Source organism: Cydia strobilella, chromosome Z (assembly GCF_947568885.1).
Source record: "Cydia strobilella chromosome Z, ilCydStro3.1, whole genome shotgun sequence".
In the NCBI taxonomy this organism is placed as follows: domain Eukaryota; kingdom Metazoa; phylum Arthropoda; class Insecta; order Lepidoptera; family Tortricidae; genus Cydia; species Cydia strobilella.
Window position 1 is genome coordinate 58,123,618 of NC_086068.1, and position 22,216 is coordinate 58,145,833.

The 22,216-nt window shown below is 40.5% G+C and overlaps 2 protein-coding genes across 3 annotated transcripts in view; one reads left to right on the forward strand and one right to left on the reverse strand.

The window, feature by feature from the left end:
- Positions 1 to 1,579: 1,579 nt before the first annotated feature.
- LOC134753822 (DNA-directed RNA polymerase II subunit RPB9) lies at positions 1,580 to 2,093 on the forward strand. Its single transcript, XM_063689764.1, has one exon. It carries the CDS (start codon positions 1,680 to 1,682, stop codon positions 2,058 to 2,060), a length of 381 nt encoding a protein of 126 aa, XP_063545834.1. The 5' UTR covers positions 1,580 to 1,679; the 3' UTR covers positions 2,061 to 2,093.
- Positions 2,094 to 6,453: 4,360 nt separating this feature from the next.
- The window catches only part of LOC134755150 (histone-lysine N-methyltransferase EHMT2), a 35,466-nt gene continuing 19,703 nt past the window's right edge, over positions 6,454 to 22,216 (reverse strand). For both annotated transcript variants that reach the window (XM_063691642.1, XM_063691641.1), the window contains exons 14-20: positions 21,239 to 21,372; positions 19,807 to 19,951; positions 19,068 to 19,226; positions 15,027 to 15,143; positions 9,079 to 9,198; positions 8,548 to 8,732; positions 6,454 to 7,212 (exon numbers count right to left, since the gene is read on the reverse strand). In XM_063691642.1, coding sequence (XP_063547712.1) covers positions 7,107 to 7,212; positions 8,548 to 8,732; positions 9,079 to 9,198; positions 15,027 to 15,143; positions 19,068 to 19,226; positions 19,807 to 19,951; positions 21,239 to 21,372 — 966 coding nt within the window. In that variant the 3' untranslated portion in view covers positions 6,454 to 7,106. The remainder of the gene's footprint in view (positions 7,213 to 8,547; positions 8,733 to 9,078; positions 9,199 to 15,026; positions 15,144 to 19,067; positions 19,227 to 19,806; positions 19,952 to 21,238; positions 21,373 to 22,216) is intronic.

A 22,216-nucleotide genomic window follows, 5' to 3' on the forward strand; every position in this document is an offset into this window, starting at 1 on the left:
TTTAAGTACATAATATTTTTGGATGCTGGAATTTGCTTTTCACAAAATACATACACAAAATATTGTCTTTCATATTTTTCTTTCTGATAATTCGGCATTTTGAGATTCCGGTATTCATGCCCGAAATTGAAGTATGATTGAATCCATACGTAAAGCCCCCTCCACACTCGCGCCGCGATTCGCGTACGAGTGTAGAGGGAGCTTAATATTAATATTATGAATATTTCATTAGTGCGAATGAGACAGGCAACAAATTAAACAACGTAACATTTTTTAAGTCTCCTTAGCGGCCACCAATGACGGTGGCATAAGCGGTGGGCATATGGCCTTTTGGATGTCCCATATGTACCTAGCACTATAAGGGTTAAAAAAAAACTATATCTTGGAAGAAGCTGTTACAAAATCAAAACCACATTAATTCTGAATTCTATAGGTACTTACAATGACACTAGATTTGATGAATCTTTTACACGTGTTATACTCTGGTAGGTCTACATGTGTTATACTCTGGCTTTTTATTATAGTTGAGAATGCTAGTTCAGTAGGCTACGAGCTACGAACTGTAGAACTTGCGCGACATCGGAAATTTGTGAAGGTGGGAAGTAGGGTCGCCCAGGTCAGACGCCCTCCGCCAGAATCACCTAAACGAATCTCATCATCCATGGCCTTTAACTACCACATCAGCAGCCGAAACTACCTCTGCGGCCCCGCTACTTTTTGCCGTGAGCCCACCTACGGTACCTCACTTGACCATTTCCCGGACTGTGGCTACCGTTTTGCCCGAAATTAGGGCCGAAGCAGACGTAAAACGCGGGTTGGCAATAGCTCAGTCGCCAGGATCCCGGCATCCCTGCTTACGGCGCTAAAATGTGCAGGTCCTAGCACACAACACAAGTGTGGATGTTAGCTGTGACTAGAAAGAGGCACGAATGCCAGTCGCTAGTGACGTTGCCCAGGGTGGACCAGAGGAGACAGGCGGACCTTTGGGCGGGCCGAAGCCCACCCAAACTTCCCCCTGTCTCCCGCTCGGGGAGGTCATCACACCACTCCACCCCCACCTGTAATTACATTATTGGGTAATTTATTAAAAAAGTTTCCCACATGTTGGGAGAAATAATGTAATGGGTAACACTAATTTCTACTATAAAATCCAAAATGCCATAAAATAAAATAAAAAAAGTTTAGAGAGGTTATAGTTGGTCAAACCATTTTGGCAATAAATAAGAACCAAAAAAAACTATACTCATCCTTTTTTTGTGGGTGCTAGTACTAGTGTAATAGTTTTTTAAAGGATTGTCTCATTTCAAACATAGACAGAGATAATCATATTATCTTCGTCTTACACTAGTACTAGCACCCAAAAGAAAAGGATGATTATAGTTTTTTTTTGTTCTTATTTACTGTCAATTTGGTTTGACCAGCTATATTCTCTTTGAGTCGTTGATGCTTTTTTTTTAATAGTTTGATAATGAATAAGAAGCTTTATGGATATCCAGCCTTAAAATTCCACGTGTAGATTCAGCTTAAATTATAAAATCATAGACAAACTAAACTGTCAATGTCAACGGTTGACAGCGTCAAGTCATTAGAAATTGGCTTGTGTTGCTGTTGCGGACCTACTAACTCGTTTTTTCATATATTTCAGTAATTATATTGTTATCCTGTTTAAATAATAGAATATGACGTTGAACTTGGGAAGAAAAGATGGTGGGCCTGGCTACGTCGGCATTCAGTTTTGCCAAGAGTGCAACAACATGCTTTATCCGCGTGAAGACAAAAACAACAAAGTTTTACTGTATGCCTGCAGAAATTGTGACTACAAACAGCTAGCCGACTCCAACTGCGTGTACGTGAACAAAATTATGCACGAAGTGGACGAGCTGACGCATATAAACCCTGATGTGGTGAGTGACCCGACGCTTCCGCGCACCAAGGATCACATGTGCCCGAAATGCAACCACAGAGAGGCGGTGTTCTTTCAGGGCCAGACCAGACGCGCTGAGGAAGAGATGAGGCTATACTACGTGTGTACGAGTTGTAAGCATAGGTGGACTGAGTAAAAATTGTGATTAAGAATAAACTGTTTTAGAATATCTTGTTGTTTCATTATTTTTTTTTTTTTTTTTTTTTTAATTTATTTAGGCAACAAACAGTCATATACAAAAATGATGTAATAATAAGCAATGTGTTAATAGACCTTGAGTGCCCTACCTTAATTAAATAATTTCTAATCTAAAGTAGCTAGTGTAGGAGCAGTAAGCGGAAAATAAAGTTATCATTAATTAACAAACTTATCAGTAACTTGAAGTGTATCTATATTCATTCATCCATGTATATGTATGCACGGGCAGGTTGCTTACTCGTACATACAACCACACGGGGTACACAAAGAAAGTTATAAATTATTTGTGCATAAGTTACCTATTACAATGTTAAATTATAGAAGTTGTTACAAAAGTTTAATTATACCTACTATTATAAATTTATTATTGAAAGCATTGCATCTGACATGTTTCAATTTTAATCTTGTTTACTTGAACATGCATCACTGTAAGATCTTTACTAATATTATAAATGCAAGTCTATCTGTTACCTCTTCTTGCTTAAAAGTACTTCAAACGCTGAATCAATTTAGATAAAAATTATTATGAAGTTAATAAGAGGCCCGGGAAAGGACATAGGATAGTTTTTATCAATCCACACAGACAAAGTAGCGACAGAAGCTAGATCCAATAGTGCCATTTTCAACCAAAAATTTGTGGCCGGTTGTAAATAAGGCACTATTTCCATATAGCTTCAATTTGAAATCAACCTTATCGAAAACCGACAATAATGGTTTGAATCTAAGGGGTTCTAAAAGGATGGTACTGCATCCCCTGGGTTCACCAGTGATCATAAAGGGGTTGATGTCAAGCAACCACTACCACTACCAGACAAATAAATTTTTTTTTATTCGTCCTCTTCAGGTTTGTGGGATGAAAAGTTTGAGCAGCCCCGATTACTCTCTCTTCCATCATATACAATGCATAATCATGGTGGCCAATAGGCAGTAATTTACTTTGCTTCTAAAACCTAAAAAGTTATTTGCTTCTCAATGTATCTAAAAGAAAGGCACTAAAAATATGGCTAGTTAAAAATATATTCATTGGCTCAGTTTAGTAGAACCACAGACAATATAACTCCGTAACAAAAAATAGTGGTCCTACCCACAGATATGAGAAAACTACTGTACTACTACTGGTTTGTTCTTTTTTGTGCTCCTATCCCACCGTAAATCTGAATGAGCGAAAAAAATGTGTCATACATTGTTAAAAATTTACAAAAACCCTTTTTCAAAAGTACCAGAAATCTTTTTCACTGAAAATGAACATCAAATTAGTGTTTATATATATAGCGTAAATTTGGGGTAATGATTACTTGGGTTTTAAATTTTTGGGAAAGATAGTTTGGGATATGAAAATTTGGCAAAAAAAAATCGGTAATGCATCAGTAACCGCCGTTCACACATAGAAACGCAAGTGATTTTTGATTGATGTATAGCGTGTCCGCCCTGTGGTATAGCGGCGTCCCTCTTGTTAGTCACTAAATTAGGATAGTGTAATAAGCTCTATATACTTCCTACAGATGTAGTGCATAATTATTTTCATCTCAGCAGCTCGAACAAGCCTACTTTCGTCACTCCCTGGAGTAAGGAAAGTGCGACTTTCCTCACTCCAGGGAGTGAAACAATGTAGCTTTTTAATTTAGTGAAGGCCATGAACTTCATACTTTTATTACATTTTTTTATGGTACGGTACGGTACGGTACGGTCCGGTCCGGTCCGGTCCGGTCTCGTATCGTATCGTATCGTATCGTATCTTATCGTATCGTACATATTATAATACTTTTTTCTTCTGTTTATTCTGTGTAATTCGAAATACATTTTAACCTTTAATATGTTCTCACTACTGAGGTGAAAAATTATGTGTGCAACACGAGAGCAAAGTTATTTTACATCTCGTGTTTTTGAGTCCCTAGCTACGCTCAAGATTCTACCTTAGAATCACTCGCTTCGCTCGTGGTTCAATTATAGAATCTTTCGCTTTCTCGGGACTCAAAATAAACACTCGCAAGAAAAACCAACTTTCCTCTCTTGTTGCACAAATAACTATTTCCTTCGTATTTTCTCGGAAACGTTCGTATTTGTCATGCTACTTTAGTCAACCTCAGTACTTTTTGTACCTTACTGATGCATTACCGAATTTTTTTTGCCAAATTTTTGATATCCCAAACTATCTTTCCCAAAAATTGAAAACCCAACTAATCATTATCCCAAAATTTACATAATCCAACCTAACCTAACCCAACCTAGTACGTGATTTTCATTTCCCAACTATGGGAAATGAAATGGTTGCGAAATAATTATATGGGAAAGATTGAGTTGACAAATGTGCAGTTTGTAAAGTTTGGTTGGGAAATGAAATTTGGTCAAAAAAAATCGGGATTCGGTGAACGGCACGTCTGTACACGCGTCATGAGTCAAGCGGCCGGCAAACGGCCGTCAACCGCCGCTCGCGGGGCGAGGTAATTCCAGTCGGGGCGGGGCGGTGCGTGGCCGTTCTGTATGATAATACTATTACTTATTCCGTGGCTATACGTGAGAAACGATAGGATGTATCTCTTAACGCGTCTCACCTACCTACTAACTACTAAAAACCTACTAATGGTAAAACATAAAATATGGAACTAACAATATGTGGATCTTGGATAAAAAACTTTTATTTATTTTATTTAATATGTGGATAAAGAACTTTTATTTATTATAGTGGCGTCCCTCTTGTTAGTCACTAAATTTAGTAAAGTGTAATAAGCCCTTAATATGTAACTAACAATATGTGGATCTTGGATAAAAAACTTTTATTTATTTTATATGTGGATAAAGAACTTTTATTTATTATAGTGGCGTCCCTCTTGTTAGTCACTAAATTTAGTAAAGTGTAATAAGCCCTTAATATGTAACTAACAATATGTGGATCTTGGATAAAAAACTTTTATTTATTTTATATGTGGATAAAGAACTTTTATTTATTATAGTGGCGTCCCTCTTGTTAGTCACTAAATTTAGTAAAGTGTAATAAGCCCTTAATATGTAACTAACAATATGTGGATCTTGGATAAAAAACTTTTATTTATTTTATATGTGGATAAAGAACTTTTATTTATTATAGTGGCGTCCCTCTTGTTAGTCACTAAATTTAGTAAAGTGTAATAAGCCCTTAATATCTACGGAAGTAGCTAATTCTTTTACCATTTGCCTGTGTATTATAACTATTATAAGGATCCTGAGTCTAACCGAATTTTTATTACTATCATACTCATCTTTTTGCATTTTATACAGAACTAGCTTTTGCTCGCGACTTAATCTGCGTTAGTAATTACTTTTTATCCAATCTGCTTTTTATCGATTCTCCATACAAACTTCCACCCCCCTTTTCACCCCCTTAAGGATGATTTCTGGGATAAAAACTACGCTATGTCCTTCCCCGGGACTCAAACTATCTATTCTGTACCAAATTTCCACTAAATCGGTTTAGCGGTTTAAGCGTGAAGAGGTAACAGACAGACACACTTTCGCATTTATAATATTAGTATGGATTGCTTTTTCTGCTGTACACCTGAGGCTTGAACTCACGATTTTTGATCACATCTATGCTTGTAACTTGGAGGTACTAACTTGTAATACAAGCGGATGTCACTTTTTGACAGCTTCTGTTAGAAAGGGACTTCCACTTGTATTACAAGCTACAATGCAATGTTAGCTTAGGATGCTTCCATCTGTCCAATATCTTGGCAATGTGTATTTGCGTCTCACATTCTGCTTAATGAGCAAGTGAGACGCAATGCACATTTACTTCCCGGCCTAGGCCTTCAATTTCGTATGAAATTCGTTTACAATTCTCTCGAGTTGCTCCGCCCGAAACGTGATACTTTGAAGCCTGTTTTGACGCACATAACGATATTTCATTGCATGTTTGAGAAAATAACTATTCTCTACCTGAGGGTGTTCAGATGACACAAAACAGGGGATTTGGTTCTCTAATTGTTATTGTAAAGTATTTACGTTTGATCTTTTGATTATGGTATGAAAATTATTGAACATAGCTCGAGGAATTTCTTTCAAAAAGGTTCGTCACAATAATATGTGCTTGTTTTTAAGAAAAAAATATAATTGAGAATAAATTAGACATCGTTAATGCTACAAGCTTTTGAGAAATGGGCCCCTGATGGCAATGATGTTAGATAAATGAACAAAATAAAACAAATTCGTCATACTTCATTACTGTATTCTCATTACATGTTTATATTACAATACTTATAAGTAAAAGTAATACGTAAAAGGTAAATTGAGATATTTTCGATTAGGTAAACTAATCTACAAAATATTATGTAAATAAAATTAGCACAAGCGCTTTATTGAAAGTGATTATTGATTTTAAAATAAATACAAAGATAAATCGGCATTAAATAATCAATACATATAAGTACAAGGACCTAACAAAAACATGCATTATGTCTCGTATTGCCAATATATGTAAAATTATCAGAAATATTTTACTTATGAATATTTTCCTACATTTATGGTATATCAAATTATCACTAAAGTTCCGTTCCGTATTTTATGTAAAAGTTAAGTCTTAAGCTTTTTCTAACTCTTACAATAGTTATTTGTGCAACAAGAGAGGAAAGTTGCTTTTTCTTGCGAGTGTTTGTTTTCTCGGGACTCGAAAACACGAGATGTAAAATAACATTGCTCTCGTGTTGCACACATAATTTTTCACCTCAGTAGTGAGAACATATTAAAGGTTAAAATGTATTTCGAATTACACAGAATAATATAGAGAAAAATATTGTAATAAAAGTATGAAGTGGCAGTTCATGGCCTTCACTGAATTAAAAAGCTACTTTGTTTCACTCTCTGGAGTGAGGAAAGTTGCACTTTCCTCACTCCAGGGAGTGACGAAAGAAGGTTTGTTCGAGCTGCTGAGGTGAAAACGTCTTATTGTTAAGAGCCCATGCGGCGAAATTAAACGCTTTAGCCCTCATAGAGGTGATCTGTGGTTCCCGGCTCACTCGTCGTCGGCGGACTGGTGCGGGTACCTGCACTCTGGGCTGCCGCACTCGCATTTCATCCACTTCGACTTAACCGACCAGAACTTGTCGCCGTAGTCGAAACTGGAAGGGAAATTTATTTTTTATTACAAGCTTTTAATGAACTTGACACGTTCGTATGTATACTTAACTTTTTTTTTTCAAATCTTTACCGCACTTTACTGACGAAACGCTTTTAACAAATTGGCATTACATTGTGACGTCAGCATGTAGCATCGTTATTGATTAGAAGCCGTGGCAAACAAGGAAATCGCGATTTTGTCGGTGAAATATTGTTGTCATACAATGAGGGCTATCGTTTTTTTGCTCACCAGTTGCGCCTCTGTTGATAGTGGTCCAAAAGACTATGGATGGTATAGAACGGATGCCAATCTCTTATGGCAGAATTGTTGCAAAAGTGACCGTTTTTAGCTTTAAATAATAGTTCCTAATCTCTCCGGTGGCGCTAGTTAGGCTCTGGGACATGAGTATAACATGAAGCAACAAATAACCCGACCAAATTACGTAGGTTGTTTTTGATAGTATTTCGGTGTATGGTGGCGCCGCCTAATTACTGTTTTTTGATGGACACTTTTCATACATAGAGATTTGGCTCCTTTATATAGTCTCCATGCAAAAGACTAAAGAACAGCTGTCAGTCATTGAAGTGACAAGTGACATTTGACATTTCGAACTATGGAAAAGACCACCATCTACACTAGCGCCCCTAGCGGCGAATTCATACGCGTTAGCCCTCATTGCGGGTGCCTAAATGTGACGTTTTCAACCAAAAGGTACCACATTGTCGCTTGTCGGTAAGGTTGATTTCTAACTGAAGCTATATGGAAAGGTACCACAAAGGTACCACAAGGTACCACAACCAACCAAAAGGTACCACATTGTCGCTTGTCGGTAAGGTTGATTTCTAACTGAAGCTATATGGAAAGGTACCACAAAGGTACCACAAGGTACCACAACCAACCAAAAGGTACCACATTGTCGCTTGTCGGTAAGGTTGATTTCTAACTGAAGCTAACTGGACATTGTATAAATTTATAGGTATAAATTGAACTATGTTGTAAGATAATTATTATAATTAAGCAGTATTATTCTTATATTCTACTACTCTACTACTGTTAGTAGCGAATCAAGCCAATATACAGTGCATGTACACCTGTATAGGTAGAATCTTAAACTCAAAATATTGTACCCAACACCTACATATGTAACCCAATATTCATATGCAAATAAATCATTCATTCATTGATTCATTCATTCATTCATTCATTCAATAGCGCCTTACTGACAAGCGACAATAAGTACCCTTTTGGTTGAAAATGGTACAAATACTTTTGAGCGGTAGTGTAGGTTGTAACCGCGTGAACAAACACTGAACGACACACGTGTATATATACTCACGAGAGCTCCTCGCCGTGCGCGATGTCCCTGGTGGCGAACAGGCACACGGCCGGCAGGCGCAGGTCGCGACTGCAGGTGAACACCCGCACAGGTGCCAGGTTCGGCTGACAGCTGTGGTTGATGAATCGCGCCGCACTGCCATAACGAGCCGCGTCCACGCACAGCTGAACTTTGTATTCACATTGCTGTGGAGAAACGAACTTATTGAAATACGTAGACCTAACATTACATAGATCAGCTATACACGTGCGTTCGTGAGGGACAAAACATACGCAATGCGACAATATGATTGGTCGAGTAGATTTGTGGCAACCATAAACCGTACAAATTTACGGTGGAGAATAAAAAAAACTGGCCAAGTGCGAGTCGGACTCGCGCACCGAGCGTTCCGTACTTTTTAGTATTTGTTGTTATAGCGGCAACAGAAATACATCATCTGTGAAAATTTCAACTGTCTAGCTATCACGGTACATGAGATACAGCCTTGTGACAGACAGACAGCGGAGTCTTAGTAAAAAGTGATATGACTACCTCCAGCAGGTCCGGCTTCACGTCCAGCGCGAACATGTAGTGGTCCGGGGAGCGCGTGTCGGCGTGGGCCATGCTGAGCAGCTCCCCACAGTACGTGGCCACCGGGGAGCCTCGGGGGACCTGTAGAAACAAAAACCGGCCAAGTGCGACTCGGGGGGTCCTTTTGTTTGACATAATTATTGAAAGTCATAATGTAATGATTGTCGTATTATCATTAGTCATAATGGGGTTGGCCGGTCGAAATAATTAGCAGATGGCGCCAGCATAGCTTGCCCTGTCAATCCCTAGAATTGTGTCAAATGTTTGTTTTTTTAATGCCCTGGATGCCCTTTAACCCAAATCTCATAGAAAAAGGGGCAAGCTATGATGGCGTCATCTCTGCAAACCTTTGACAGTTGCCAACCCCATTCTGAAACCGTTAACTTTTCAGGTTTTCGTAAGGTTATCCTATAGAGATTGAGGTTAGGTTTGTTTTATGACAATCCTGAAAAGGTACGCGTATCTGAGAAAAACCAAATTATGACTAACGAAAATGTGGACAAACAATACATTATGACTTAAAACTATTTGGGAAACAATAGAGACCCGCGAGTCGGACTCGCGCACGAAGGGTTCCGTAACCATTACGCAAAAAACGGCAAAAAAAATCACGTTTGTCGTACAGGAGCCCCACATAAATATTTATTTTATTCCGTTTTTAGTATTTGTTGTTATAGCGGCAACAGAAATAGATCAATTTGTGAAAATTTTAATTGTCTAGCTATCACTGTTCATGAGATCAATGAGGATATAATAAGATAGAGCGGTACTGTCATAGTAAATTTTGTAACCACTGTAAATTCACTGACTTATATGATTTTGACCCATGTTCTTTCACTGGTATGCGTTAAAATTATAAATAACAAACGAAACAGTCAACGCCCTCTAGACGTAGAGTATAGACGAGTGTAGGCCAAAACTAGTGGCGCCATCTGATCGAGAATCAAATTTTTGTGATTTTCGAGGCACGTTTTTTCCTTAGACTGTATCCATCTATTACGGAGTTATATCTATCTTTGATGAGACGTTACAGCCTGGTGACAGACGGACGGACAGCGGAATCTTAGTAATAGGGTACGGCTTTTACCCTATGGGTACGGAACCCTAAAAAAGTAAGTAATAGGGTATTTGGCTACTAGTCAAATCAGTTTCTTTTTACACGACTGCCCAAAAACAGGAGTGTATTGTTTTCAGGGTTCATGTTTGTATGTGAGTTTCTTTATTCCGCCATAACTTCTAAATGCCTTAACCGATTTAAATGTATGATATATCATTAGAATCCTTACGTCATTCCGGGTGACATAGGCTATATGACGTCATAATAAAATCAACATGGCGGACGTAATACACAAAAACGCGCGACAATTGGAAAAAAAAATCTTGTAATTTTATCGAGTGGGTATCAAAATGAAGAGCTTTGAGAGACGATTACAATTCCGCAGTCGCGTTTTTAATTTTGTAATTAATTTTGTTATTGGTAACTGCCAAAACGATTTTGCTACTATGGAATTTATATGAAACACTAGCAGGTCGTCAGAATCAAATTACCTGCTCCTTATAATTTTATACGAGTTAAAATAGAAATTTACATTTAAATTAACTAAAAAGGATAAATTTATTGGAACAAATTAAATAAAAATATAGTAACAAAACTTATAAACTAAAAGTAACTAAAATATACTACCTATCCTAAACCTTAACTAAAATAAAAATTCACCCCTCGGTAAGGTGCCGTAGATGCTGGCAGCATTACCCCGCTGAATTGCAATACTAATGCGCTGTGCGAGGAAGCTGCCAGCCCTACGATCCCCAGTCACATCCACCAGCCTCTTTGATAATGCTCCGAAAAATTTCAGGGCACCGGGACCCCACGGGCCGAGTGTTTCCACACCAAAAGGGGTAAAAAGATATTCTTGGCCGACACAGCTGTACTTGGCCCTTTTTCTCCGCTCAGCCGCATCCGCAGCCGCACCCGATAAGACGGAAGTGCCATGAAGATGGGACGGGGCTAGTGTATCCACGCAAGTAGCGTCCCACACCAACACCCGCCCCATCTCCCACGGAATCAATGACATTCCGTCCGGCCTCTTACCATCGTCCCTGAGGACGCCGGAAGGCTCCAGCAAAGCCGGCACGTTAGCGCTGACGAGCGCGCGTCGCAAGATGTCGTTGAGAGACGAGTGCCTGGAGAAACGCCCCGCACTCTTCTGGCACGAAAGCCCGTGGTGGCCTTGCATATCGACATCAGCACCACAAGGGCACCGGTGAGGAGCACAGACACGGACACCCAGCCGCAAACAGGTTGCCACGCGCATGGTGTTGGGTTCCAAAAAAGTACCGGTGTGCACCGAAGGAAAAGCGTGCAACCAGGCCCCGGCCTCTTTAGTCCCCACCGCCAAGAGTCTGGCACGTTCTGAACCAGTGCTGTGGCTAAGAAGGTCGTCGTACAGAATTTTGGACTGGACGTCATCCCAGGCCCTCTGTGATTCCAGATTCTCGGGCAATTCTTTGCCCGGGCAGGCAATAGACCAGGCGTTCTTGGCCTCCGCTAAGCCAACAGTCTCATAGTTTGATGGGAAATCCCGTAGTATCTTACCTATGAGAACTGCCGTGCTATAAACAGAAGACAAAAACGCCGGTGCGGAGACGCTCGAAATCTTGCGTACCCCTAGCCCACCGTATCGAATTGGAAGAGACGCTTGGGTCCACGATTCTTCGGCCAGCTGTAAATTCAAAACTGATTCCAAAGTTGCTTTAATCATGCTATCCACTGGTGTCAATAAACTTTGGAATTTAGTTAAAGGACAGCAGCGGAGCACATACGTCAATTTGGGTACAAAGAGACAGAACCTCATTATGGTAATAGCGAAATGAGGGCTAATTTCAAGAAGATGACTCTCATACCTTTGAAATTTAAGGACGGTATCCGAAATAAATCCCTGAAAAGACTCTTCAAAAATTGGGGATCCCAATAGGTGAAGTGAGCTTCTGTCAACTACCTTAATACCCGGCATCATGTCGTCGAACTTTTGCTTCACATCTTCCGAACGTAAAGATTCATTCCGAGTTAAAAGTTCGCACTTAGCAAAGTTAAGATCTAATCCAATGGAATGAAACTTAGAAACTACGTCCGACAGATCCGAGAGCACGGTCTCTAAGTCACCGCCTAAGGTTCCATCGTCCAAATACCACACATTGAATTTGGATTTCAAATTTTGAATTATGCGGTTCACGGCCAAACTGAAAATTGCTGGACCGAGTGGGTCGCCTTGTTGGCAACCGACCTCTGAGGATAAAACTTTTTCATGGTAAAGCAATTTTGTAGGGACTGCATAACAAAGGAGAAGATAATTGAAAATTTCCGGGACATTATTCTTAACCTCCGCAAGCAAAGCGTCTCTATTAACTGCATTAAACGCATTCCTAACGTCAATTTTGACCAGAACATCGCAGGGCCCGCAGGAAAGGTATGTGCGCAAAGCATGGACGGCAGCTTCACAGCCTCCCCTCACACCGAAACCAAGCTGGACTGGCTCAAAAAGAGGCCGTAACTTGGACGTTACATGTCTTACAGCAATTTTCGAGGCTAGACGTCTAAGTGTAGTACCAACGGCAATTGGTCTAACCCCACCATCCTTTTTTGTTAAGGCGATTAGGTTTGCCCCGTATAAAATCGGAACTATGTCGGGGTTTACCTTACCGAGATACATGAAATTGATTAATTTAGTAATTGAATCGATTAAACGCTCCCCCGCGTCACCCACGTAATGAGTCGTGAGATCTTTTAAATGCTGGGGTGAAAGCCCGTCCAGACCTGCCGCAGAACCTGCTTTGAAAGATGAAATTCCGTCTATGACATCCTTATTTTTTATTTGCAAGCAGGCTTGGTCTGCCAAGGGAAGGTCAAAAAAATAAGGTGTAGTGGGACCTGCGGGATGTTTTTCTTGTAATGACACAAGGGTGTCTGGGGTGTCTGGAGATAGTACATCACTCGAGAATAGAAGACGAGCAGCACCCTTCAGGTCACCGTCGCTAATCTTAGCCTCAACATTTTTTTTACGGTTGAACGCCGAGAAGGTTTTATTATTGCTTTCAGGTAGAGATGGCTGGTTAGAACAGTTGTTCTTAATCTTCTGTGTAAGCGATATCTTAGTACCATCATCCCGAACATGGAGGGTATGGTACACAAAAAGCAAAAGGTGATGCCAGTCCTCCGTAGAGTTATTTTCGGTGCACTGATCTATTAAACGAGATAAGTGCGAGGCGACGGAAATTCGAGCCCCACGGGGTATTCTCTTTACAACTCTAGTGCTCGACTTTAACTGACTAAGGAGAACGTGAAGAGGAGTGACCACCTGACAAGACGGGGAAATGGAGGACGGCGTGGTGGATGAACTGTTATCAAGAGGCGCTGCATTTTGACTGAGGCACTGTCTGTGGACTTTAGTGATGTGTATATTAAGGCCTTTAATAGTTTTAAAAGATTTTTGGCATAAATAACAATTGTGGTTTTCCTGTGAGCTAGCAACGGGCTGTGTTGCAGCCTGCATTCCAAGAATAGGTAAAACAAAATGCACTGAACACTACAGTACAAGCTAGAAATATAAAACAATTCTAAAAATACCTGGATCTACTAAAAACTAAAACGTACGTGATGTCAAAGTATCTAACGCATATAGGTAACATATATATAGTTTAAAACAATACCAAAGATCTGCAGTTGTAGAGGTATCTACCTAATTCCAATCATTAATGGTAAGAAAACCTACTTCTCAAAACCGTTAAATTAAATTATTTACAACCGTGTACATTAGACGTTAAAAAAGAAACACTAAGTACAACACGAGATGATAATAGACTTATTCAGTGGATCTATTAATAAAAGTGCTTGTTGTCTTCCACACAAAGTACCAATAGTAACCTAATTTATTCACTGGACACTGTCCTAATGCTGCACGGCGGGGTACGTTGGCACGCTAGATATTTAGTTTCTCACACGTTTCTCATAAACTGTGGTCAGTAGCAAGGCCAAATTTATAAGTAAACATTACAAATTTTTGGTTTTACTGTTTGTTTATTTTCTGTATGACAAAACTGATTAACTGACATTTCTTGTGTCAAACGGGCCATGCAGCGGCGCTCCTTTTAGGCTAGGCCTGCACTCTGCAGCCTGCGGCCTCCGCGTAGAAATTGTAGCCGATATGCAATGACTATAAATTTTCCAATTTATTTAACAAAAGATTTGTAGTTATATATTAAATTAAATATTTTTCTCGATGAAACTGATTTCAGTATCGTGTTTACCCGTTGCTAGGTAATAAAAATAGAAATTGTGTCTAAAAATAACTGCTGTCTACGTTTCTCTATTAATTTTCCGGTGCTTTATTTCATGCATGGTGTTAAATAATTTATTTTAAACACAGTCAAATACCCTATAGTATGCCAGAATTGCAGCAAAAATGCATTTTTATTATTTCATAGCCCATATACTAATTCAAAATATTTATCAGTACGGTTTTTACTCACTATTATTTAGTCGCTTTTGGCGACATGTTTCGGATTCTTTGGGAATCCATCCTCAGGCACGAGTGTCCGCGGCGGTTGTACGCCGTGCACTGCCCGCGCCGCCCGCCTCGTCGCTCGTTGCGCACGCGCTGATGGGGCGGGGGCGGGTAGGATGGATTCCCAAAGAATCCGAAACATGTCGCCAAAAGCGACTAAAAATAATAGTGAGTAAAAACCGTACTGATAAATATTTTGAAATATGTCTCACGATAGTTTAAGTGCGATCATATACTAATTATGTCGAAGGACCTTCGGCGGGCCGGATAAGATCCGTTCGCGGGCCGGAGCTAGCCAGCGGGCCGTACTTTGCCCACCACTGCACTAGGTAGAGTTCATAATAGTACCTTGGCCGTTGCGCGGAGCCCCCAACCCTTGGAGCCGCCGGCGCGGAACACGCAGGCGCGGATCATCATGGACCCGTTCTCCGTGGCGCGTGTCACTACCGAATTCGTGCACAGTTTCTGTAAAAATAGTACATTTTGCAGCATGGGGCGTAAGTTAAATATTGCAAACGAGAGTATAGTTTGCAATATTATTACGCCCCCAGTTACACACAATGTCTTTCATCACACTTGCGATACAAAAATGAAGACTTTTCGATGCCTTACAGTTAGTTAGTTTTGTTGTGCATTTTAAGCAAATCGACATCCAAATGTGCCTATTTTGCGTGAAACGAGGTAGCGCTACTCTAGCCACCCTAGCTCCTCCACGAAGCCTAGCAGTCTTCAGGTTGCTAGCTGCCTCCTTTAGTGTGCACGGATTCCCTACAACCCGGTCACAATAAAAATAAAAAATAAATAAATAAAATAAAAATAAATTGATTTTATTTCAGGCAAGCACCCATATAAAACACAGAATTACCCAGAATTATTATTATTACACAGAATTTATTATTATTAGAATTTGATGAGACAAGTGTAAAAAGTAAAAATAACAGTTAAAAATCAAAATCAATAATTATATATTTAAAATTACAATTTAAAATAAAATAAAACAACCTACTACTTCCGGTTCGCATCTTGATGCAGAGACAGCCAAAACCTACAAATTGGACTTCGCAAATCCTCACTAATTACGGCAAGGATACAGTTTTCAGTGCTGCGCATCCTACTCCAAAAGGACGCCACTCTCGACCGAATTACGGCAAAGAAATCGGGGACACGAGCCTCCGCAAACATACTCGACGCACTACACCACCTTGGCAACTTCATCAGGATTCTGAAGGCGTCGTTATATTGAACCCTTAGGGTGTTAATTGCTTTCCTGGTGAAGTTGGTCCAAAGTTGCCCTGTGTAGAAACTTTGACAGAATGCTCTAAAGAGCGTCACTTTGACCTCGTCGGAGCATCTGCCAAACCTGCGCGCGAGCATGTTGCACCTCACTGATAAGGCTCTTCTTTCTCGCTCGATGTCTTTGTCGTCCTTCAAGTTTTCGGTTATAATATGTCCGAGGTATTTAAACTGCTGCACCCTTCGAACAGGTAACCCGTTTAAAAATACGTCCAGTATCCTCTCCGGACCCTTTCCCGCTTTAAATACAAGGTATTCAGTTTTAGAGCCATTATACTTCATTCCGTGAGAAATCGCATATTTCTCACAGAAATGAAGCAACCTCCTGAGGCCCTCAGCCGAGGGGCTGAGGAGCACCATGTCATCCGCATAGCTTAAACTATTAACGCAGACGCCACCTATGTGACATCCGACTCTGGTGCTCCTCAACCCCACAATCAGGTCATTCACGTAGAGGTTGAAAAGGTCCGGAGAGGTTATTCCCCCCTGACGAACACCGCATTCTAACCTATACTCGTTAGAAGTCGCTTCACCCCATTTTACGTAGTTCGTTTGGTTTTCGTACCAGTATCTCAACAGATTGGTGACCTCCGTAGGAACTGTAGTGTTCCTAAGTTTACTCCATAGTAAATTATAATTTACCAAGTCAAAGGCCTTACTAAGGTCGAGAAAACATGCATACACTGATGTTTCACGTGTAGTGTAGTAGTTGACCGTGTGCTTTAGGCTCATTATGGCTGAATCCGTTGAGAGACCAGGACGAAAACCAAACTGAGCGTCATCTATAATACACCCCTCCTGAATCAAAGGTTGCAGCAGCCTCTCAAACACTTTACCGACCACTGTACCTAGAGATATTGGACGATAATTGCTGGCAGATCCCAGATTCCCGGTTTTGTTCTTAACAATAGGCACTACAACCGCCTTCATAAGTGCATCCGGTATAAAATTATACCGAATACACATATTAAACAGGTTGCATAGCCTAGTAGCAATCCACGGTCCTGCATGGAGAATGTGCTCAATACTTAGACCGTCATATCCTGGTGACTTGCCTTTGGTCATCGCTTTTAAGACGCTAATAATATCCTCAGTATTGAATTGCTTTACATCAGTCTTTTTAAATGTCTCATCTCTAATGCTAAGGTTGGGCACATTCTCCACGGCCAAGGGACTAACCTTGAATCTGCCAGCAAACATGCCCGCTATTTCCTTACCGTCCTGTAAGCCCTCCACTGAGACCGGTGACTTCTTGGAGAAATTTAGTTTTTTAACAGATTTCCAGAAATTAACAAAGTTTTTCCCTCTTTGATGGGTAGCCAGTATACTAAGTTTATTTTCTCTTCGTTATTTTGGCACCATTTAAGTTTATTTTTGAATGTTTTTCTATCTAACCTCATTTTGTCATACACCGGTCCAGTAGAGGGCTTACCGGCCTCCGCCCAGCACTGAAAACTGACCCTCGCCCGCTGATGGTGGTCTTGGACATGGTAATTCCAACCAACTACCTTTTTTGCCTGACCTCTGCTACCAAAATGCGACCGTGTACTCAGCTCGGCACCTTTCTGTAAAATATTTATTATATTAGTATAATAGTCATTTACAAATGCATAGTGATCTTTCAAATTACACGTTTCATTTATACATCTCTCACATTCAAATTCCTCTTTCATTTTACTTAGCCTAATATCACAGAACATAGCATATTTCTTTATCTGACTAGAGTTACGCGTTCCCCACAGCACATTATTTCTCTGGGGTAATACATCATTAGAGCTACAGGTTGAAGGATCACGGGCCACCAGTCCTATATCGCTTTTAACTATCATTGGAAAATGATCTGACCATAACACGTCATTCTTAACTGTTATTGATTTAATTGTGTCCCAGCCCGCTGCCGTTACTAAACAATGATCCAACCACCTGCGGCTACCGTGTGCTTCGCTGAGGTAGGTATAAATGTCTGCGTCGCGACCTAAAAATTTAAAGTCAGCGCATTCCCACATATCATTTTCTTCACAGAATTGAAAGAGTTCGCGTCCGAACCTCGCGGTAGGGTGCGCGTTAAAGTCACCCAAGACATATGCGATTTGAATGTCACTATCCTCAACTATTGCACTGATCTTAGATAGACAGTCCGTAAAATCCACAATATTTTCAGGTTCATCCGTCGGTAAATACACACTTAGCACGACAAAAGAACGCTCTCCTTGTAAGACCTTAATACCGGCAATTCTATCACTGCCACAGTCGATTACAGTCACACTCGGAAATCTAGATTTCCGCCACAGTATGCCTAGGCCACCATATGGGCGTCCGCGAAGAACACCGATCGACGTGTCCACAGATGTCGTTGCAATCCCATCGAAGTCCTTATGTATGCTATGTATCATGTCAAGGTCATAAGAAAGAAGCCAGGTCTCCTGTAACGTCAATATATCCACTGTGTCACACAACTCATTTACATACTGTAACGACCTTTTAATGGATTTACAATTAAAAGACGCGAGACAATATCTGTGCACCTGACCTCGTGACGTCATACCGCACCGCACCCCACCGCACCGGGGAGTGCGCGGAGAGGTGACAGGGGAAGCGGGAGAGGCGCCACATTCCAGCGAGGTGCACAGATATTGTGACCGGGTTGTACGTATTTGCTTTTATATACTTCTACCTGTTTACAGTCTAGGAGAATATGTTTTGTTGTTTCTTCTTCTTCCATGCACGCTCTGCACATGGGGCAACAAGTTGTTGCAGCCGCAAGTGTAGTTGCATTGGAACAGCATGGGCTGTTCATGGTAGGGGGGCACTAGCCAGCCCTTGTACCACGAGACTGTGTTTCTCTCTATATTGTTTATCTTACATTGTTGCAGCCGCAAGTGTGGTTGCATTGGAACAGCATGGGCGGTTCATGGTAGAGGGGGACCAGCCAGCCCATGTACCACGAGACTGTGTTCTCTCTATATTGTTTATCTTACCTTGTTGCAGCCGCAAGTGTGGCTGCATTGGAACAGCATGAGCGGTTCGTGGTAGGGGGGCATTAGCCAGCCCTTGTACCACGAGACTGTGTTTCTCTCTCATTAATGTTTATCTTACCTTGTTGCAGCCGCAAGTGTGGTTGCATTGGAACAGCATGGGCGGTTCGTGGTAGGGGAAGTCGGGCACGAGACGGCCCTTGTGGAACCAGCGGCGCACGCCGAGCAGCTGGCACGAGCACGTGTCGGCTGAGCACGTGCCGTCCGTGCACGTGCAGCCCTGGGGAAAAGTATACATCCAATACAAAACTATGATACAATTATTTTTTTCCTAATTTCAAGGATTTTCTAATGAATGCCCCGCAAGAAAATAGTAATATGATAGGATAGCTTTTGCCCGCGACTTCGTCTGCGTGGAATCAGAAACAGCAGCTAGAGTAAGGGTCGGTTGCACCAAACCGTCTGTCATCGTTAAAGCGTTCGCTAAGTTTTATTGTATGGGAAGTTTCATATATCTCTGCTGCGTGACGTTGATCAGTCTGTTAATTGTGTTTGGTGCAACTGGCTCTAAGTTTAGCGCCTGGAGAAAGTGTTATAGCAATCATTCAATTTAAGCATAATACAAATTACACAAGTCAACTCATTAATTATCTCAATTCCACCATGATTGCACCCCGCTTTTCACCCTCTTAAGAAATGATTTTCGGGATAAAAACCATCCTATGTCCTTCCCCGGGAATCAAACTGTCTCTATACCAAATTTCAACTAAATCGGTTTAGCGGATCAAGCGTGAAGAGGTAACAGACAGACAGACACACTTCGCATTAATATTAGTATGGATTTTTTGCCGCTACTATACCTGTAGTGTGTCAATGGTGTCATCGACGTCAACGCGTCGCGGCATCACGTGACGCACCACGTACGTGAAGTCTGCGGGTGCGGGCGTGTCGTCCACTTCGTTGATGCACGGGATGGGGTGTGGCTCGCGTCCGTTTGATATGTCACTGCGGAGGGTAGATATTAGTGTTGGAGGTTAATGGATACTTGAAGGCTGATTTAGATTTGTCTAAGCTAATGTTACTCATAAACGTTTTTCAAGTCTATTAAGCCTTTGTCGTTTGTCCTTGTCTGTCATTTTGACATTTGTGCTTGTTATAGTTCGTTTTTTCTAGCATTAGAAAGAAGGTAAGCGAACTCTGTGACGTCACTTTACTTACTTACTTACTCCTCTGGCGCAGCGACCCAAAGTGTGTCTTGGCCTGACAGTTCGCCACTGATCCCGGTCCTGTGCCGTTTCTCGCCAGTCTTGGACCAGCCGGGCTAGCACATGATTGGCGCGACAGTATCTCGCCGCGACATAGACTACCCGTCCCCCTTTAATTCATACAGTTAGTAAAAGACGGGTAGTCTATCTCGCGGCGAGATACTGTCGCGCCAATCATGTGCTCGGCCTACTGGAGCCACTCCACGTGACTTGGTGTGACGTCACTTTAACTTATTTAAATTATTTTATTAGCTGTACAGTTAAATAACAAGTTATTGGAACAATAATCGTTTTTCATCGTTTAATTTTCTTTCATAATCAGATTTGGGTTATAAAATTACTAATATTTCTTTTGTCAAAAATATTTTATCAAAATCAAATCAAAATTTATAAATAATACTTAATTCGATTTGCTGATCTCATTGAAAAAATGTGACGTCACACCAGGGGGGAGGGGTTTGCCAAATGTGACCAAGTGCAGACGTGTCTCGCTCCGCGATTGCGTCGCGTCGCTACAAGTACCTGCGGCCGCCTCAATTTTGAGGTTTTGCCATAGTAATTACTAATTGCCGCGCACCGCTATGGAACGGACGCCTGCACGCGCTTGCGCCGCCTTGCGCGTAGTATACGCATTTTGTTAGGGATCTGAATCTTCTATACCTAGTACTAATATATAATCTGTGCCAAGTGTGACAAGGAGGGGGGGAGGGGTCAAAAAACCTCGAAAATTATCTCTGTCTTTGTCTTTTGTATGTTATATATTAATTTTGTTGTTTTTCTTGTTACCTGTCGTGATTGTTTCACCGGAAGATAGCGCTGGAAGTCGCCAGCAACATGCTGAGGTGATACCATATCGTGGCACTTTTTCTTTTTTATGTTTCTCTGTTTTGTATAATTTTCTATTTATGTGTGCTAACGAATAAATTATTTCTATTCTATTCTAAATTTGTGTGACGTAATTAATGGATGAACCGAAAGCAGTTTTTTTTATAAATTCAAATCTTTGGCAATAAATTTCATACTAAACCTTGATAGCATCTTGTACCGCGTGAGTTGCTCTCGTGAGGCGATCGCCATTTGCATATTCAGCGAGATGGCGCTCTGACACTGTCCCGTACACACCTCCACTGGCAGCTCACCCGCTATGTTCTCTACGTCGGTCTGAAAGTATCCAACATAGCTTTATCCTCGTGAGTCTGAATGTACATTAAGATGTACATATTCATTGCAATCTAAATTGAACCTTCTGGTGAAACAAATAGAGTAGCATTTCTTTTGTTTCACTGTTTTGTAAAACAAACGAAATTTGTTCCAATTTAGAATAGAATAGAATATATTTTATTTGTAGTTATTGTACATCGTCATATTCAAAAATTATTTACAATTAGAAGAACAATACAATTATTATTACAATTATAAAATTAATAATACATTTAAAAGGCATATGCAAGTCAACATAGCAAGTATAAGTATAGCAGTATAAGTTACGCTATTAACATAGAGTAACTTATACTAGAGCGGTACTGTCATAGTAAATTTTGTAACCCCAGTAAATTCACTGCCATCTGTCGACACACTTTGAAACTAAAAATGAAGATTTATAAAAATACGATAGAATGTATTTAAATATAGATAAATGAAAACGGATTATATCGCGTATATTGAATTTATAATACATCCCGTAAACTGTATATCGGCGCTCTAACCTACTGAGCTAACGAGTAACGAGCTGACTCGTTAGCTCAGTAGGTTAGAGCGCCGATATACAGTTTACGGGATTTATTATAGATAAATGATTTTTTTTATTTGCATTAATCATTTTTATGATTTTGACCCATGTTCTTTCACTGATATGCGTTAAAATTGTTTAATAACAAACGAAACCGTCAACGCCATCTATACGATTGTAGGCCAAAACTAGTAGCGCCCTCTGAACGAGAATCAAATTTTCTTGATTTTCGAGGCACGTTTTTTCCTTAGACTGTATCCACGGAGTTATATCTAT